This window comes from Globicephala melas, chromosome 10 (assembly GCF_963455315.2).
Source record: "Globicephala melas chromosome 10, mGloMel1.2, whole genome shotgun sequence".
In the NCBI taxonomy this organism is placed as follows: Eukaryota; Metazoa; Chordata; class Mammalia; order Artiodactyla; family Delphinidae; genus Globicephala; species Globicephala melas.
Genome location: NC_083323.1, coordinates 102347937 through 102365796, shown reverse-complemented (window position 1 = coordinate 102365796; position 17860 = coordinate 102347937). Strand labels below are relative to the sequence as shown.

The 17860-nt window shown below is 54.3% G+C and overlaps 1 protein-coding gene across 2 annotated transcripts; it reads right to left on the bottom strand.

Annotated features, from left to right (window-relative positions):
* Positions 1-16315, bottom strand: TUBA8 (tubulin alpha 8). 2 transcript variants are annotated; one of them, XM_030834875.3, is made up of 5 exons: positions 16176-16315; positions 6960-7182; positions 5388-5536; positions 3160-3840; positions 1-312 (listed from the first exon to the last, which is right to left on the bottom strand). In XM_030834875.3, exons 1-5 carry the CDS (start codon positions 16176-16178, stop codon positions 19-21), a joined length of 1350 nt encoding a protein of 449 aa, XP_030690735.1. In that variant the 5' UTR covers positions 16179-16315; the 3' UTR covers positions 1-18. The 2 variants fall into 2 exon arrangements, with proteins under 2 accessions (XP_030690735.1, XP_060162685.1); XM_060306702.2 differs by lacking the exon at positions 16176-16315 and adding an exon at positions 7273-7818.
* Between the last annotated feature and the right edge of the window lie 1545 nt (positions 16316-17860).

The following is a 17860-nucleotide window of genomic DNA, read 5'->3' as shown; positions in this document are numbered from 1 at the left end:
CACGAGGAACGTTTGTATTTAAAATTCCTCCCCTTCGTTTTCTTCTTCAAAAGAATCAGTCCCCACTTCCTCATAATCCTTCTCCAGGGCAGCCAGGTCCTCCCGGGCCTCGGAAAATTCTCCTTCTTCCATCCCCTCTCCGACGTACCAGTGCACGAAGGCACGCTTGGCGTACATGAGGTCGAACTTGTGGTCCAGGCGGGCCCAGGCCTCGGCGATGGCCGTGGTGTTGCTCAGCATGCAGACGGCCCGCTGCACCTTGGCCAGGTCTCCCCCGGGGACGACCGTGGGGGGCTGGTAGTTGATGCCCACCTGGGGAAGAGAGGGTGAAGATGCGGCAGTCAGCGGATAACACAAGCTGGGGCACCTTGGTCACGTGGTGGGTGGGGCAGCAGGCCTGGATGTGAAGAGGGGATCAGGAGGTGGGACGGCGGGTGGGTAGAGAGGTGCGTGTGGGAGAGAAAGCAAAAGCAAGCGGCACTGGGCCGGGAGACTCAAGGGGAGGGGAAGGGCTAGTGGAAACCCTAGTGGGAGACTCAAGCAGGCAAATGAGGATAGGGAACAGGGGGTCAAGCAGGGCGCGTGTGCAGTGCCAGCAGACAGGGGTTATTATAAGTTCACTCCTTCCAATGGTATCTCGGGTTCCTCTTAGTTATGCTGTCAACAGGTTTAGGGCAGTTTCTCTGCCAAGGGTGAAGGGCTGTTTAAAAGATCAGGGAGAGGACTTCTCTGGTGGCACAGTGGTTAAGAATCTACCTGCCAATGCAGGGGACACAGGTTCGAGCCCTGGTCCAAGAAGATCCCACATGCCACTGAGCAGCTAAGCCCGTGTGCCACGACTACTGAGCCTGCCCTCTAGAGCCCACGAGCCACAACTACTGAAGCCCACGCGCCTAGAGCCCGTGCTCCGCAACAAGAGAAGCCACCGCAATGAGAAGCCGCGCACTGCAACGAACAGTAGCCCCCGCTCGCCACAACTAGAGGAAGCTCGTGCACAACAAGGAGGACCCAACGCAGCCAAAACTTAATTAATTAATCAATTTTTAAAAAGATATCCTCAAGCAATAAATAAAGAGATGCAAAAGGTTCTGCGGATGGTGTCAGCATTTACCAGGCCCTCTGTCTCTGGGGAGTGGGGTTTCTTGGAAGAAAAGCATGGAAATCAAAGAAAGTCAATTAAAACTCTTGCTGGATGAGCCAATCCCCCAAGTTCTGGCAGCACGGAGGGTCCTCCAAGTTGATCCAGCCCACCCTGACGAGGGGGCTAATATCCCGGAAGTCTCCCTTCTCCCCACACATACCCCAAACTGGAGCCGACCCCAGGAGCTCTAGGAACCTGGAAGGGGCCTCAGGTGACGACTGTGATAATACTCATGGGACACTGAGAACCATGGAGCTGGCCCCAAAATGCCTGTCCACCAGGCCACCAGGTCTTAACTGACAATCTCTTAAATTCACAGCTTTAAAATGCATGTCCTCTGAGAGGTGGAGGTGGGAGTGGCAGCAGGCTGTACAGCCAAGGTGGGTAACCCACTAAATGAATTCACAATGATCTATCATTCCTCTTAAACAAAAGTGGCATCTTGGGGGTGGAGGTGATGCTGAGACAGGCGTGAAGGACCAAAGTGAGAAGGGAGAAGGCAATGCCACATGACATTTCACTAGACCAGCCAACTCTGCTCTCTTTTCAGCAGTAGCAGCCCTTGACCCTGGGGAGGATGCTACAGGGTGAAGTTCAACACCATCCACCCCCACGGCATGTGCCTTTCTGAGAAGCAGCTAAAGGTTCTAGCACTGCCTTATCTTTCTGGTCATAACCCTGGAGCTTCAGCTTAAAATAAAGGGGCAAGAATACGGGGGCATGTCCTTTCTGTTAATTTCTCCACCACCCTCATATCTCATTCTTTTTTTTTTTTTTTTTTTGCCTATTCATTTTACTACTAGATTGTTTTGTTGTTTGTTTCCATTTGAAAGAAAAAAACCCCAACAACTTGGGGGAAGATCCTGAATGTTTTCGCAAGAGTGACCAGAACTGCCACATAAAAATAGGCACAGTCCAGGGGAAAGGATTCTGTACGTGGCTGGAGCAGAGCAGGGTGGGAGATGCTCTCTGCCATCAGCCTCTCAGCTGAGAAGCCAGCATGAGGTGTCTTGTTTCCGTTAAGTCCCAGCAGGGAAAACTGAGACGTGCTCATCTCTGTCTCGAGCAACTGTCACAACCACCTCTGGTGCTCAGCAAACCTCTAAATTATTAAAGGCCTGCCAGGGGTCTAATTAACATGAATGGTGGCAGCCGCTTTGATGGTGGACTCGGATGAGACCGTGGGACACAGGACAAAGCAGTCAAGCAGGCACGAGTGCAGGGGCAGCTGCCTGCCCGGCCAGGGCGACTCAGGGGGCGGCTTCCAGTGCTCGACATCTTCTGGTCCTGGGAGCTGGGGGTCTTCCCTGGCTATTGTGTACCCACACCAACCCTCAGAGTCTGGTGTTCCCCAGACCGCAGACCTACAACAGGCTCCCAGCTCACTCCTGCTTAGTGGAAATGTCAGGGCTTCATAATGTGAATCACAACCATATGATAACCATGAAACTTCTTATCCTTTCTCGAAATCGATGAAAACTTACAGGGCGAATAATTTTTCAAAATAAACTGGGGAGAGAAGAACACATCTTTTGAGGTGTTAGAGGAGGGAATTACACCTCTCCAGCAACTTGAATAATCTGGTTACTGCATTCTCTGATCTACCGTCAGATCAGAGCTACTTCCATCCAGTCATCCTCTTCATCCCACTTGCACACAAGTTCGTTCTAGCCCCGTTCACTCCTCCCTGTAAGAGAAAAGTCCTTTCTGCCTGACCTTTGAGATGTCTGCAGATCTTAGGGCAGGAGAGGTGGAGCCCTTCTCCCTACTGCACTAGTGCCCTCCCCCTCTTCCAATAATCCTCTCAAAATCTCTCCTGACCTAAAATAGGTGAATGAACGAATTAATGAATGAAATTAGTGTTACATTTGGCTTAAGCCCCTCTTCCCATCTCATCCCAGAGCTCCCACGGAATGTGCATCAGTCCAAGACCCTGAGTGTCCACCTCTTTCTCCCCATCCTTGGTGTCTCCCTCTGCTTCTCTAGCTGTCTGTCTCCACCGAGCCACCAGCTCTCACCTTGAAGCCTGTGGGACACCAGTCGACAAACTGGATGGTCCTCTTGGTCTTGATGGCAGCAATGGCGACGTTCACATCCTTGGGCACCACGTCCCCCCGGTAGAGCATGCAGCAGGCCATGTACTTGCCGTGACGGGGGTCACACTTCACCATCTGGCTGTTGGGCTCAAAGCAGGAGCTGGTGATCTCGGCCACGGACAGCTGCTCGTGGTAGGCCTTCTCGGCCGAGATGATGGGCGCATAGGTGACCAGGGGGAAGTGGATGCGGGGGTAGGGCACCAGGTTGGTCTGGAACTCGGTGAGATCCACGTTGAGGGCGCCGTCGAAGCGCAGGGAGGCCGTGATGGAGGACACGATCTGGCTGATGAGGCGGTTGAGGTTGGTGTACGTCGGGCGCTCGATGTCTAGGTTGCGGCGGCAGATGTCGTAGATGGCCTCGTTGTCGACCATGAAGGCGCAGTCCGAGTGCTCCAGGGTTGTGTGCGTGGTCAGGATGGAGTTGTAGGGCTCCACCACGGCCGTGGACACCTGGGGGGCCGGGTAGATGGCGAACTCCAGCTTAGACTTCTTGCCGTAATCCAGGGAGAGGCGTTCCATCAGCAGAGAAGTGAAGCCGGAGCCGGTGCCGCCCCCGAAGCTGTGGAAGATGAGGAAGCCCTGCAGGCCTGAGCAGGCATCTGTCTGGGAGCGGAGGACACGAGACAAGGCTCTGAGGACTCCCTCACGGGCCTCTCTGTCTGCCCCACTCTATCCCTCAACATTGTCAAGTGGGTGAAATCAAAACAGCCTTGAAGGAGCAAGGAAACACAAAGGAGCCTCGGCAGTCTTGGGAGGAACCGCTAAAATACGGGCAGCAAACCTGCACACACCTCCGGGTCCATGAAGCTTCCAGCCCAGCGGCCTGGTTGGACCAGGAATGAGCTTCCAGAACCACGGCGGTTAATGACTTTGCCCCATGAGGGCCCCAGCTCCTTGCCCACTTCCGCAGCCCTAGTCATTTGATCTTGCGGGAACTGCAGACCTACACATCCCAGCCCAACCTTGGAAGGTGGCTCCGGAAGATAAATGGGTCAGAGAACCTGAGATTTCACATCAACTTTGCCACTTCCGAGTTGTAAAAATTCGAGCAAGTTACTGAACTGAATCCTCCAGACTCATGTTTCTTCTTGGTTAAAGTGAGAACAATAAAAAATATTCATCTCGGGCTTCCCTGGTGGCGCATTTGTTGAGAGTCCGCCTGCCGATGCAGGGGACGTGGGTTCGTGCCCCGGTCCGGGAAGATCCCACATGCCGCGGTGCGGCTGGGCCCGTGAGCCATGGCCGCTGGGCCTGCGCGTCCGTAGCCTGTGCTCCACAACGGGAGAGGCCGCAGCGGTGGGAGGCCCGCATACCGCAAAAAAAAAAAAAAAAAAAAAAATTCATCTCATGAGGTTGTTGTGATAATTAAGCAAGGACCTGACAGCTCTCACCGGAACTAAGAGAATTCACAGGTCACAGAACTTCCCCATTGGCCGGGATCTATGACTGTGTTCAGTCCTGTGGTTCTGAGCTTTAGGGATCACAGATGGCTCTGAGACTGATGAACCCTACTAGCCCTCCTCTAAACAGAAAATTCGGCATCCTTAGCTCCCAAGGACCCCTGATCAAGCCCAACCTTTTCCGTTGTACAGATTAGGAAAGGGGGATCAAGTAGACAAGGGACCCACCCTGAGCTTTCTAGTCAAACCAACCCGGTTCAGATCCTGACTTGGCCACTTTCTAGCTGCGGGACCCAGACCAAGTTATTGAACCATCCTGGCCCTCAATCTCCCCATCTGTAAAGTTCAAGGACAAGACCTCCTTTGTATCATTATTTAGGGGATTAAACGGAACGTATTTGACATTGGTAATGCTGTTTGTAAGTGCTGAAATAGATCAACAATCTTCCTCTTCTCTTCCAAGTTAAATGCTTTGTTAAACTGTGCTGCCAGGAAGCAAAGAGCTTCGCCTTTCTCACACCTGGAATTTCCCCAGACACCACCGGGGCATCACCTGGAGGGCAGCCCACAACATCCAGCCAGAGGAAGGGGCGTGAGCCCTGTGAATGCCTCTTACGGACATAAGCAGAAATTCCCAGATCTTAGGCGTTTATCCTGTAGCCAGGGGTCACGTGCCTCCACCCAGCCTGTTCAGAGAGGTGAATCCTAGTACGTCCAGCTCAGCAGCTCCCTGCCCTTGTAAACACATACCAGTTTGCGAATGCGGTCCAGCACCAGGTCGATGCTCTCCTTTCCCACCGTGTAGTGGCCGCGCGCGTAGTTGTTAGCTGCATCCTCTTTTCCTGTGATCAGCTGCTCTGGATGGAAGAGCTGGCGGTAGGTTCCTGCCCGAACCTCATCTACCAAGAGAGGGGACCGTCAGTGTTACTACCTGGTTCCCAGACGAGAATACACATGGCACCCCCACCTACTGAACTCCATTGAGGTGGAACCAGACAACCCTATAATATACCTGCGAGGCTAAGAGAATTCCAGGGTAACACAGGCACTAACAGAGCCAGAAGCCCGGGACTCAAGCAGCAATGAGAAGCTAGCTGCTCTACTGGCTGGACCTTAAAAAGCCTTGGGTTTACAAAGCTGGCCAAACACCAAAGTTGACTGCCTCTTCCCCCTGGACCCACAAGGCTTCCCTCCTGTTTTTCATTCATGCTGCAAAATTTACCCCAGAATTTAACCCGATTTCACTTGCATCCAAATGTTCCAGGGACACAGAGAAAGATTCAGAATATGCCTGGCTCCTATGCTCCCCCAGAATTGTCCCAGCCCTAACCTCCATCTCTGGTGGCAACAATACATGTCAGGCATTAGAGATATTTCAGAACAACTTTGAAGCAAAGCTATGTTCCAGGCTCCAGAAGAGCTGGAGCCCAAGAGAGGCCGCGGGGCCGGGGGCTCTGCTCACCTCCAAGGTCCACGCAAGGTGGACACACGGCAGGCCAAGGTGCCTCAGGCCCCACCTACAGCCCCTCTCTTCTACAGGGTCCCTCTGCTCCCCCAGGGAAAGCACCCATCTATGCAGTGGCCTGGGAAGCTCATCTGCCCTTTCTGTATTTGTACAAGCGTCCATGGGATAGAGGGCCTGGGGTCTGTGGCCCTAGAAACAGTGTTCAGGCACCGCCGGCAGTGCCCAGACATCCCTGGGGGACTTGTCCACCTTCGCTGGTGAGCAGACTTTGAAGATGAGAAAATCCTGATGAAGAGCGAGGACTGATCCAGGGGGTACTGGGGCCGGGGGAGCTGGGAGAGCAAGAATCCTGCCCCAACACAAGTCAGAATTCCTGCTCCCTAAGATCCAGATGAGGTTCATTCTAACCTACGGCAGCCTCTGGCTGTAAGAGGAAGCACCTGCTGCTATTTCGTCCCGTGTGCGAGACGCTGCAAGGCTATCCCAGGCCGCCGGGACAGACTGCAATTACCGTAGGAGCGGAAACATACACTTTGGGAAACTGACTGTTGGAGGGCACCTTATAATTTCTGAAATTATTTGTATTTTGACCCTTAGTGTTTAATAAACAATGTCGGCAATGTCGCTCTGTCTCAGCAGATTTCGGTGGAGAGCACTAGGTTGGAGGTTTAATGGGGAGCAGAGATCTGTGATCCCCACTTGAGATCCCGAGACTGCGGAGAACTCTAGGAGCCAAGAGTCACGTGGTGGGGGGCTCCGGATGAGCCACCCCTTCCACGTGCAGATCTGCTTCCCCAGACACCACGGCCTCTGCAGTCCGGTGCTGTCCCTGTGCGGGGACCCTGGCCCACACTCACCCACCACGGTGGGCTCCAGATCGACCATGACGGCCCGGGGCACGTGCTTCCCGTTGCCGGTCTCGCTGAAGAAGGTGGTGAAGGAGTCGTCGTCCTGGACCTTGCTGGCCTGCGTGCCAAAAGTGCCATCGGCCTGGATGCCGTGCTCCAGGCAGAAGAGCTCCCAGCAGGCATTGCCGATCTGGACCCCTGCTTGGCCCACGTGGACGGATATGCATTCCCGCTGCGGGGAGAGAGCAGCCCAGTCAGAGCCCCAGCCCGGCCATGCCTCTGCCCCAGGCCCCCAGGCCCCCAGGCCCCCACCTCTGAGGACCTGTCCATCCCTGGAACTCGACAGGCAGGACACCCATGCCTCCCGCCATGCCATGCCCCAGCCACGTGGGGTCTGGGCACCACAGCCTCCGGATCAAGACTCGGTTCCAAAGAAGCACCGCAGCTTTGTGGTTTGCTGTAAAGATTGCTTTCCAGGGTTAATCCTTTGTGTCAAGAAAAGGAAAAAGAGGGCAGCTGCGTGGAGGAAACTGGGCTAATTCCAAACCACGAGACTCCTGCACGGATGGAGCCGGTCAAAGGAAGAACAAGTGAGGACAGCAGAAACCACTCCCAAATCCACTGCCGTGCCCGGCGCAGGTCTCCCGTTCCTGCTGCAGCCTGAGCCTCCCAGCCACCGCCACACACACACACACACACACACACACACGCGCGCGCGCGCGCTCCCCGTCTCCGCATCACAGAACAGGGAAGCACACGGTGGAATGTACTTTGGAGTCTGTATCATGGGTGTCATTAGTGTTCTGGCTACAACTGTAGGAATGAGAAAGGATCAGTACATCAGCAAGGGAGGGCTGGGAGGGGACAAAGTAGGCGCCTCCTGAACTCTGAGGGACTGGAAAGTTCCTCTGTGGCCACCATAACCTGCTCCTTCGCCCACGTCAGGCCAAGTGCTAAGTAAAGCTGACCTTTAGAGTGTCCTTTTCTCCATGTTACTCTGGTGTGAAGCTGCAGTTACCTGATTGGTCCTGGTACTAACAGCTTAGGATGGGGAGGGGTGTGCGTGTGTGTTTGTGTTGTGTACATTCGTGTGGTGTGTATGTGTGTATATATGTGTAAGTGTGTGTGTGTGGATGTGAGTGTGTGAGTGTGTGTTATGGTTTTGCTGGGACGGTGTACTCGTCACCCCCAACACCCACCGGGGAAGCAGGGGCCCTGCAAGGAGACTGTGTGCTCCAGATGGAGCTGGGCAGGGAAGCACGTGCCTGCTCTGTGGCCTTCTATTCTTAACTGTGACCCGACCTGGCATTTTCCAGCTCCGGGGAACCCAAGCCAGGAGCAGAGCCTCCAGAGACCGTGGCTGGGCATGGGGTATGGGACTCCTGGGACCCTGGGGCTCCCTGGGTGTGGGTGCAGGGAAGCCAGCGGTGTCAGGAGCCGGTGCCCTAACACTTATACAACGTGGCACTGCTCCACACCTGTCTCTGTGCCCTGGCCTCTGTGCTTCTGTGAGGCTGGTGGCCAGGAAAGGGCTTTGCTCACAGCCACCCACACCCCAGGGCACAAATCTTGCCTCTCAAGTTACATGCTGCGCTGTGTGACCTGGGCTGAGTTACGTAAACCCCCTTCATCTGAAAAGCATAAGTTACCTCGATCACTTTTGTTGTGATTGCTCTTATCATTATGCATTTTCATTACTGGAGCTTCACTCTCCACCTGGAAGAGGCACAGGTGGAAAGCCGGAGACCTCAGGCTACGTTCCTCTCACAATGAAACGACTTTATCTTCGGACTCAATTCAGGCCTAAGGCAGCAGGGTCCTTCCCCCAGGAACCCCCCATAACCAGCAGCTACCGACCAGACCACACCTTCACATGCAGCTGTGGTTTCCTCGGGGGTGTGTGAACTGAGGGGACCCGGAGAGACCTGAAAGGAGCAGGTCCCACATGTTGTCCTGTGACCCCACCTCCCAACCATCCTCCAGGCATCCCCTGGGCCTTTCTGGAAGGAAACAGGGGTATTTCAGGAAGATCAAAGGTCAGAGAAGGAAGAGTAAAGGATCTCAGGGTCCTGAAAACCACCAACACGGTGATACGGAGGTTTTCACCCCCCTTTAACCTCATGCTAGTCAATATGCCAGTCTCCACAGATGAAATCAGTCTCACACACACACACACACACACACACACACACACACACACTCCTTAGGAGGAGCAGTTTTCCCTGTTACACTAATTCACAAGAGTAACGGGACGTATACGATAGACTCAGGGGCTTCCCTGGTGGCGCAGTGGTTGAGAGTCCACCTGCCGATGCAGGGGACATGGGTTCGTGCCCCGGTCCGGGAAGATCCCACATGCCGCGGAGCGGCTGGGCCCGTGAGCCATGGCCGCTGAGCCTGCGCGTCCGGAGTCTGTGCTCCGCAACGGGAGAGGCCACAACAGTGAGAGGCCCGCGTACCGCAAAAAAAATAAAAAGTACTCAGCCTTAACGTATTACACCCTTTATATGTAGCTCCCGCTTTATAGAAAACACAGGGGTCCAAGGGATAAGGGACATGGCGAGAAAACGACATGAATCCAGAAGGTGAGACATTTTACAGGGAAATTGACCCAATCTTTTTAACTCATGAAAAACAAAGGTGAAGGAGGGACTGACCCACATCAAGAGGAACTTAAGACACATAACATCCACATGGAGTATGTGAATGTTAACTGAATTCTGGTTTGAACAAATCAAAATATGGTGTGGGGGGGACTTGCCTGGTGGCACAGTGGTTAAGAATCCACCTGCCAAGGCAGGGAACACAGGTTCGAGCCCTGGTCCAGGAAGATCCCACATGCCGCAGAGCAACTAAGCCCGTGTGCCACAACTACCGAACACAAACACATCAGGTAAAGTAAACATGGCAGAGAAATAGTAATTATTAAATCTAGATGATGGATATATGGGTGGCGATACACTACCGTACTTCTCTGAAGGTTTGACGGTTTTCATACTAAAATGACAAAAATTAAAGAAAGGAAACAGTATGAGCCAAGTGACGGCTCCCCTCACCCTAACGACCCACTGCGAAGGGCCAGGCTCTTCCTGTCCCTTTTCACTCTGTCATTGATTCAACTAGCAATGACCAAGAGCCCAGTTTGTCAGGGCAAAAGAGAACTTTAAAGTTATGGAGTGGGGAACTTCCCTGGCGGTCCAGTGGTTAGGACCTGGGTGCTCTCACTGTCGGGGCCAGGGTTCAATCCCTGGTCGGGGAACTAAGATCCCACAAGCCACGCAGCACGGCCTAAATAAATTAATTACTTACAAAAAGTCACATGAGAAATCACCAGTGAAATGAACAGTTAGGTGAGCCCCTCATTTAACTAATGGTGCTAAGGTCTGTGCACCATTTGCACCTGCTCTGAGAGGACAAGGACCCCACGGCTCCTCTGGCCACTGTGCCTCGTTGCCACCCACCCCCTTCCTGCCTGGAGGCTCTATACAGGAACACGCAAAGCACCCCCAGTGCGGACGGCCTGGGGGCCGGCCCTCATGCCCAAGACAGGTCACCCATCTGCCATGACCAGGGACGTTATGTGAGCTCAGAGCCTTCAGGATTCTAGAGCTGGGCTGGCCTCACGGATCACCGAATATGATTCCCACCCCATTATTTTACAGGTGAAAAAGCTGAGGCTCAGAAAGGTAAAGGGGCAGATTGGAAATTTCACAGGGCAAGAGCCTGGCCCCAAATCCAGGTCTTCTGGCCTCCGCCCGCGTCCTCTCCTTGACACCACCCACCCCCCTGCCTCGTTTGCACTCTTAACCCCCTGGGCTCTAGTGGGCCACACCTAGGGCAGCACAAGCCTGACAGCAGAGAGCAAGGCAAGCTTGGACGGCAAACCTCGAAACCAAAAAAACTCCATCGCAGACAGAAACGGAAGGGCCCGCGGTGGGAGCCTCTGAAAGTGGGCCACCCTCCCTGCAAGACCAGGACTGTTTCTCCGGGTGGTGAGTGCCGAGGCCGGGGCCCGGGGGTGAGCTGACTCAGCAGAGGGCCTTTACATCATGCGTTTGCTCCAAACTCATGTTTCAGATTCCCTCTCTGGCTGGGCAGAGTTCCTGCTTTCTCTCTCACACTGCTCCTCCCTCAGTTCTATTTTGACCCTGGGCTTGTAGGGCTCAGGCCAGCTTTCTGCTCCTGGGCCCCTGTGAGATGAAGGGGGTCCCACCAGTGGTGCTGGAGCCTCCGGCCCAGCAGTCCAGGGGGTGAAGGTGAGGGAGCTGGAGAGACCTAACACAGGAGCGCACTTCCTCGAGGAAAGCATGACACCCCTCCCCAGACCTAGTGCTGGGTGGCTACCAAAGTGACCTGCTCTGTTGGTTCCCACAGCACAGAGCTACTGTCGTTGTCTGCAAGACGGCATCAGGAGGGACTGGGCCAACTCCCACTCGCCCTTCAAGTCGCTCATTAGTCGTCCCCTCCTGCAGAAGGTCTGGAAGGCCCCGCACCAGCCGGGGCCCCACGCGCCCTCCCTCAGCCCCCGCCTCCCCATCACTGCTCTACTGCACGGCTCCTAGCCGCTCTTTGCTTTTCTGACTTACCCGGTGGAGAGCAAGGAGCCCCCATTTCCTGGCCAGATACCCAGCATCGAGTACAGGGCTTGACTACAGCAGGGGTGATTGGAAAGAAAACCCTGCTGAGGCTTGGAGTCCATCTAACAAGGGGAGTGGCCAGGGCCTGAGAGGCAACAGGAGCTCAAAGGAGAAAAGACAGCTTGCAGCTTGGTTTCCCCCAGCAGGAATATTTGCAGACATCTTGGAGAATGTAGGTGTGCCAGCAGGTGATTCAGCTGGACTCTGGAGCAGTGTGAACGAGAGGCGGGAGAATTTAGGGCAGCTCCCACAAACTGCTTGGTTTGTCCGAAGTGTAGGCTTGTGAAGGCTGGGCAGAAGCAGCATCAGAGCTGCCCACGAGCATCCTCCCCGGGGAGGGCGCCCAGTTCTGCAGGACAGCAGAAGAAAGACACTCCAGAACCTGGCAGTCCTCTTATAACTCCACTGCAAGGAATCTTTCCTTAGGTCAACCTTATATTATTTCTGTTTAAATAGTAATCGTTTCCTTTTCATTTGCTCTCAGAGGACTCTGATAAGCTCACTGCAATCCTCTGCAGAAGGAGGCTTTGTAGCTTTAAAAATAGTTTCGAACTATCACAAAACAGTGTAATTGGCATATTATCTTGGAAGGGACCTGACAGTGTAGGCCAGTGAAAACCTGAGACCAGGCCACATACCCCGACCACCTGTGGGTCAAGGGCCACACAGTTGCCTTCAGGAAGCATATTTTTAGACCCAATTACTTCTAGCTGTCAGGCTAGGATAATAAATCACCTACACTTCAGGATCTAGGTCGGAGATGACAGGTAAAAAGTAGAACCAGTGTTCCAGAGGGATAATTAAAGTAAGAACAACGTGGTTCATGAAAGACTGCACTACCTCTGCTCAAAATTCTTCAATTAGAGCATATTTGGACTCAAAGAATAGATAGCAAGCCAGAAACAGCAGGAACAGAGTCGACCTAAGTTAACATCAGGCTGCAGGCGCTGCAGCAGGGCAGCAACAGGGGTGGCAGAGACGGCCCTCAGGAGTGGCCAGGGCTGGTCGTAGACTCCTAGACTCTCTAGATCCTTTGAGGCCAAAGGCCCTTGAGCTTCAGCCGACACTGGGGTCAGGTGCCGGAGAAAGCGAGCGAGTGTTAATCCGCCGCACACGGTACCCACTCTCCTCCTGGTCTCTTCATCTGGGAGAAATTCTAACAGGACGATGCCGACGGGGGACGTCAGCCACAAAGGCCACAGACAGTCCTGTCAGTCCCTTGGTGGCCAAAGGGAGGGAGCAGTGGGTCTACTCTGCCCCCAAGAGCCACATCCTCCCACCCACCCCATCACTAGCCGTGTACTCACTAGCTCTTTCCTCCTCAAAAATTACTGTAACTTTCTCTCTTCCTCTCAAGGTCACTGAGGTCACTGAGCTGCAGCCTCACTCCCAGGCTCTGCATGGGCCCAACTGTAGCCCAGACGCTCCCTGTGGACACAGTGCCTGGGGGTGGGGCCTCTGCTGCCACCCAGAGCACGTGCCCAGGGACCTCTGGGGACCCGCACTTAGTGACCGCAGCCCCTGGGGTGCTCGGAGTCGGAAGCTAAGCCCGGGCCCTGTGGGGCTCAGCCACGCCGCCCGCTCAGGGCGTCTGCAGAGGCCCGTGGACTCGGAAGCAGCATCCACCTCACCCCCAGGACACTCTGCCTTCTAGCTGCCCATTTCTGCAGGAAGACAGGCTCTTTGTTGCCATCTGATGCCAGTTCCCACCTGAACTCATGGGCCCGCCCCCCCAGGAGGAGTGCAGTGAGGAGGCTGTGTTCTCAACTCCCCCCGTGAACCACAGACACGTTCTCTGAGGCCTGGAATCACCGACACCAAAAAAGTTGTCACAGTCTCAGTTCCCAGGAGACCTGCTTACCAGAGGGACCCTGGGAGCAGATGGGGATGCTCAGTTACAGGGTTAGTTCTAAAATCCTCACCTAGAAACTACAGAAATGCTGCATCCATCCTCAACACGGGCAGCCTTCCCCAACCCTCAGGAGGGAAGCCCAGCCACTGGAGGAAGGAGAGTCCTTTCGGCACGGGTGGGACTCTGGGTCCAGGTGTGCAGATGTGTCAGCCTAGCCTTTCAGGAATGAGTCAAGGGGTTTTGAAAAAGAGGTTCTGGGGACTTCCTTGGTGGTGCAGTGGTTAAGAATCCGCCTGCCAATGCAGGGGACACGGGTTTCAGTCCTGGTGCAGGAAGATCCCACATGCCACAGAGCAACTAAGCCCGTGTGCCACAACTACTGAGCCCATGTGCCGCAACTACTGAGCCCACGTGCCGCAACTACTGACGCCCACCCACTCTAGGGCCTGCATGCCACAACTACTGAGCCCACGTGCTGCAATTACTGAAGCCTGAACGCCTAGAGCCCGTGCTCCACAACAAGAGAAGCCACTGCAATTAGAAGCCCGTGTACCACAACGAAGAGTAGCCCCTGCTCGCCACAACTAGAGAAAGCCTGTGCACAGCAACGAAGACCTAATGCAGCCAAAAATAAATATAAATAAATAAATAAATAAATTTAGATTCTGTGAGTGTGAAATGGTCAATAAAAATGTTTTCCCAGGCTTCCCTGGTGGCGCAGTGGTTGGGAGTCCGCCTGCCGATGCAGGGGACATGGGTTCGTGTCCCGGTCCGGGAGGATCCCGCATGCCGCGGAGCGGCTGAGCCTGTGGGCCATGGCTGCTGGGCCTGCGCGTCGGGAGCCTGTGTTCTGCAACGGGAGACGCCGCAACGGTGAGAGGCCCGCGTACCGCAAAAAAAAAAAAAAAGTTTCCCCATCAAGACAGTGCTGCCCATGTACATTAATGTTCCAAATAGAACCTGCTATACAAAATTCAGTGTTTCAAAATAAAGATATTCTCTTTCCAGAATATCCAGCCATAGGTTTTCAGTTAAACATCGTTCAACTTCTTTAGCACATTGAAAATAAGGTTTTACTTTACATTTTTTGGTTTATTAGGTATTTTCAGAAACTGGCCTATTGAATGCACGTTGAAGTTTGCTCAGAGAGCTGGATTAGAATCATGGGATCCCCTCTAAGACTCACTATGGCTCTCAGGTCAGAAGTAAAACGTGCAAGAGACAGCACTTTGAAAATTATAAAGCACTAGCTACGTGCTAGATATTATAAATATTAAATATCAAATCTTGAGTATGCTGCCTAGGATTTGCTTCAAAATAACAGGGAGAGAGAGGAAGGGGAGTAAATGAAGCAAGACTCATCAGAAGTAGATAACTGTTGAAATTGGATAAGGCATATACAGGGGTTCATTATAACACTCTTCTTTTGTATATGTTTGGAATTCTCTGTAATAAAAAGGTTAAAATAGTAAAACTAGGTGGAGCCTTGAAAATTTGAACCATAAGCCCTCTTCATTTTGTAGATGAGAAAAACCACTTCAGAGAGGTTAAGTGACTTTCTTGAAGTCACACAGCTAGCTGCAGAGACAGGAGCCAAAACTCTGAACTCCCAGCTCAGCTCCTTCCGTGACCCGGCACCAGGGGCCTCAGGCAGGAGTGGATTCCTCTGGCCACGAGGAGGCTGCTCTGGGGAGGGAGGGTGCGGGACAGACCTGGACTAGACTCAGCAGAGCTGGGGCCAGAGCCAGGGGCCCTGGGCACTCTCCAGAACGAGCAGAGGCCGGGAGGAGGGCAGTCCTCACCTGTCCTGCTGGTCACTGACACCCGGGCAAGAGTGCGGAAAGCCTGACCTTGGCCTGTGAGACTGCTCACTCTGCCCCCTTCCCCACCCAACCTTTCCACCCCACTCCCAGTGGCCCAGACAGCCGGGCTCTGGACGAGGAGATTTCTGGTTTTCCAGGCGTCCGGGCAAATGTATTGGAGGCAAATTTACCCAGCCCAGGGGGCAGGGGGTGAAGGGAGGAGGTGGGGGAGGTCCTCTCCAGCAAGTAAGTCCGCGAAGGAGACGGGCAGACCAGAGGCCAGGGTAGGAAACCACAGGTCTGAAGCCCCACCCCACCCCCCGCCTTCCGGAAGGAGAGCCCTGTGGGCCAGAGTCCTCTGGCTTGGACCACTGGAAAAACTGGGGAGTTGGAGCGGGTGCCGGGGGCCTGGGAAGCCCAAGCCAGATGGCCGGGGTTGGGAAAGGAGAACGAAGCCCCCAGGCGTGGGGCTGTGACGCCCTAAGTCCCCTGACACGTTCGGGGCTCTGTCACATTTGGCTGGGTGTAGGGACCTGACCGCCCACGCCCCCAGCCTCTGGGAATCCCTGGACTGCCTGCCCCTCCCCCACTCGGATTCCTGAGTTGCCTCAAGGTGATGCCTCAGAGCCTCACCTCTTCTGCGAGGGCCCCCATGTCCCCCTTCCCCTCACCTGAGTGTGCACATCTCCCTTGGGTCCCTTTAAGGGGCAACTCGCCCCCGTCCCTACTTTCTCTCTACGAGAAGGGGCACTGGCACCGGCTTGTCCTCCGCCCGAGGGTACGAATCCCTCGACCCTGAACTGACACCCCCAAGAGACTTCGAACTCCTTAGATCCAAAGCGATGGCTGCAAGCCCCCGCGTGGATGCGGCCCTGCGCTGGGCGCCGCGTACCCCCAACCCCCAGCGCACCGCGCCCCGGCCCGGCAGGCTCACCATCGCGGCCGCTCCCGTAGCCCGCTAGCTCCCGGCTGGGCCTGCCCACTCCAACTGCTCCAGATACAGCCGCCTCCGCTGTTGTGACACCAGGCGGGAGGGGGCCAGCAGCTGCCCTGCAGCATCACAGTGCTGGCGAGGGAGGGACCGGGCAGGTCACAATCGCTCCTCCCCGCCCACCCGCGGCTCGGGTCTCTGCCCGGGCGCCGCACGCGCGCGTTGCGCGGCTGGGCTCCAGGCTCCCACGCTAGGGTCTGTAGGATCAGCCTTTGTAATTCCAGCCGCTTAGGAAGAAATGTAAAGTGCTTAGAATAAACGTTCACGGTCCCCAAACTTTCATCCTCTTCCTGCGGCCAAACACTAGCTGCGCCAGGAAGGCCCGGCCCAGGCAGGAAAGGCACCTGCTTGGGGCTCAGCTCGCGAAGTCACCCCCAACCCGGGGGAGTGCAGGAGTGGTGGGGCAGGGTACCGGGTGGGAGGGACAGGCTCCGAGCTCAGCCCTGCTGCCGCTCGTCAGCCTGTGCTGAGTGAGGGGTGGAGCCTCTGCTCTGAAGCCCGCTGTGCCTCCATCGAGGCCGGCCTGCCTACTGGGGGATTAACTGAGATAAGAATTAGTGAGAATATAGCAGGTGCTCAGTGCGTCCTCTGTTCCCGCTTCTACTCCTCCCTCCACCATTATTTTCAAGTTTCTTTCTTGATCCATTTCTCATCACTCCCTCTTCCTACTTTTAAGCCCAGAACTTGCACAACGATACCAGGATTCTGGCTGCCTCTTTGCTCAGTAATAAGCCTTTCTCTTGGTGACCACAAGTGATGTTGAAGGGCCAGGGGCTTGCCCCGCTTCCCCTGGTTGCAGGGGGTGGGGACAACGGGTCTGGCCCTCTCTTCACACTTCAGATTTTGTCCACCTTACTGAACTTCCCTCACTCTCCCCTCCCCTCCCCAGTTTAGTGGTGGGCAGGACCGTCATTGATCCTTGGTCTCAGTGCAAACTTCCCCACCAGAGTCCATTCAGTGCTAAAGAGAGTTAAGGCACTTCTGTCTCCTCTCCCGCTCTCCTCAGGCCCCGACCTCCAACCCCATGTCACTCCAGGCAAATCCGTGGCTTTTCCGCAAGGTATTACCACGTAGAGCTGCTCTGGCCGGACGTGGAGACTCGCCAAGTGTCCAAGCACAAACACAGATTCACTTTCCTTTCCCTTCCCGACAGGTGCCTATCTCCGGCCAGTAGAGAGTGAGAACACTTTTTTATTTTATAGCAATTTGTTCTGCTGAGCACCCACTCCTGTAGTTTCCTATTTATACTATGAGTTTCTAGAGGACGGGACACGTGTCTTAATCATCTTCACATCTGAGAGAGTCTCAGACACAATGCTTTACCCATCGATACATACAGTGCTTAGTAAACTATGAGTTGAATTTTGTCTACCTTATAATGTAAGATCCTAAAACTTGAGAACCGTGACTAAGCTAACTGCCAAGCACATGGTAAATGCTCAATAAAGGATGATGACTATTATCAACTATGCATTTATCTCCCTTCCAAACTCCCAGAGTGTACATTTGTCACTTTATCACTTCCATTACATTTATCACTTTCCACTTTGGATTCTTGGTATGTGTACGTGTGCATGTGTTTAAGTATTGCTACAAAACTGGTACACCTTGAAGGCAGCGGTTGTTAT

Bases quoted from the DNA above. Each gene is read 5' to 3' on its own strand.
- TUBA8 (XM_060306702.2), bottom strand. From the start codon at position 7,326: ATGGCATGGCGGGAGGCATGGGTGTCCTGCCTGTCGAGTTCCAGGGAT. The intron at 5,537-6,959 runs GTGAGTGTGGGC...CTCTCTTGGTAG, and splicing joins TCTGGAGCCCACCGTGGTGG to ATGAGGTTCGGGCAGGAACC. The intron at 3,841-5,387 runs GTATGTGTTTAC...CTCCGCTCCCAG, and splicing joins TGGACCGCATTCGCAAACTG to ACAGATGCCTGCTCAGGCCT.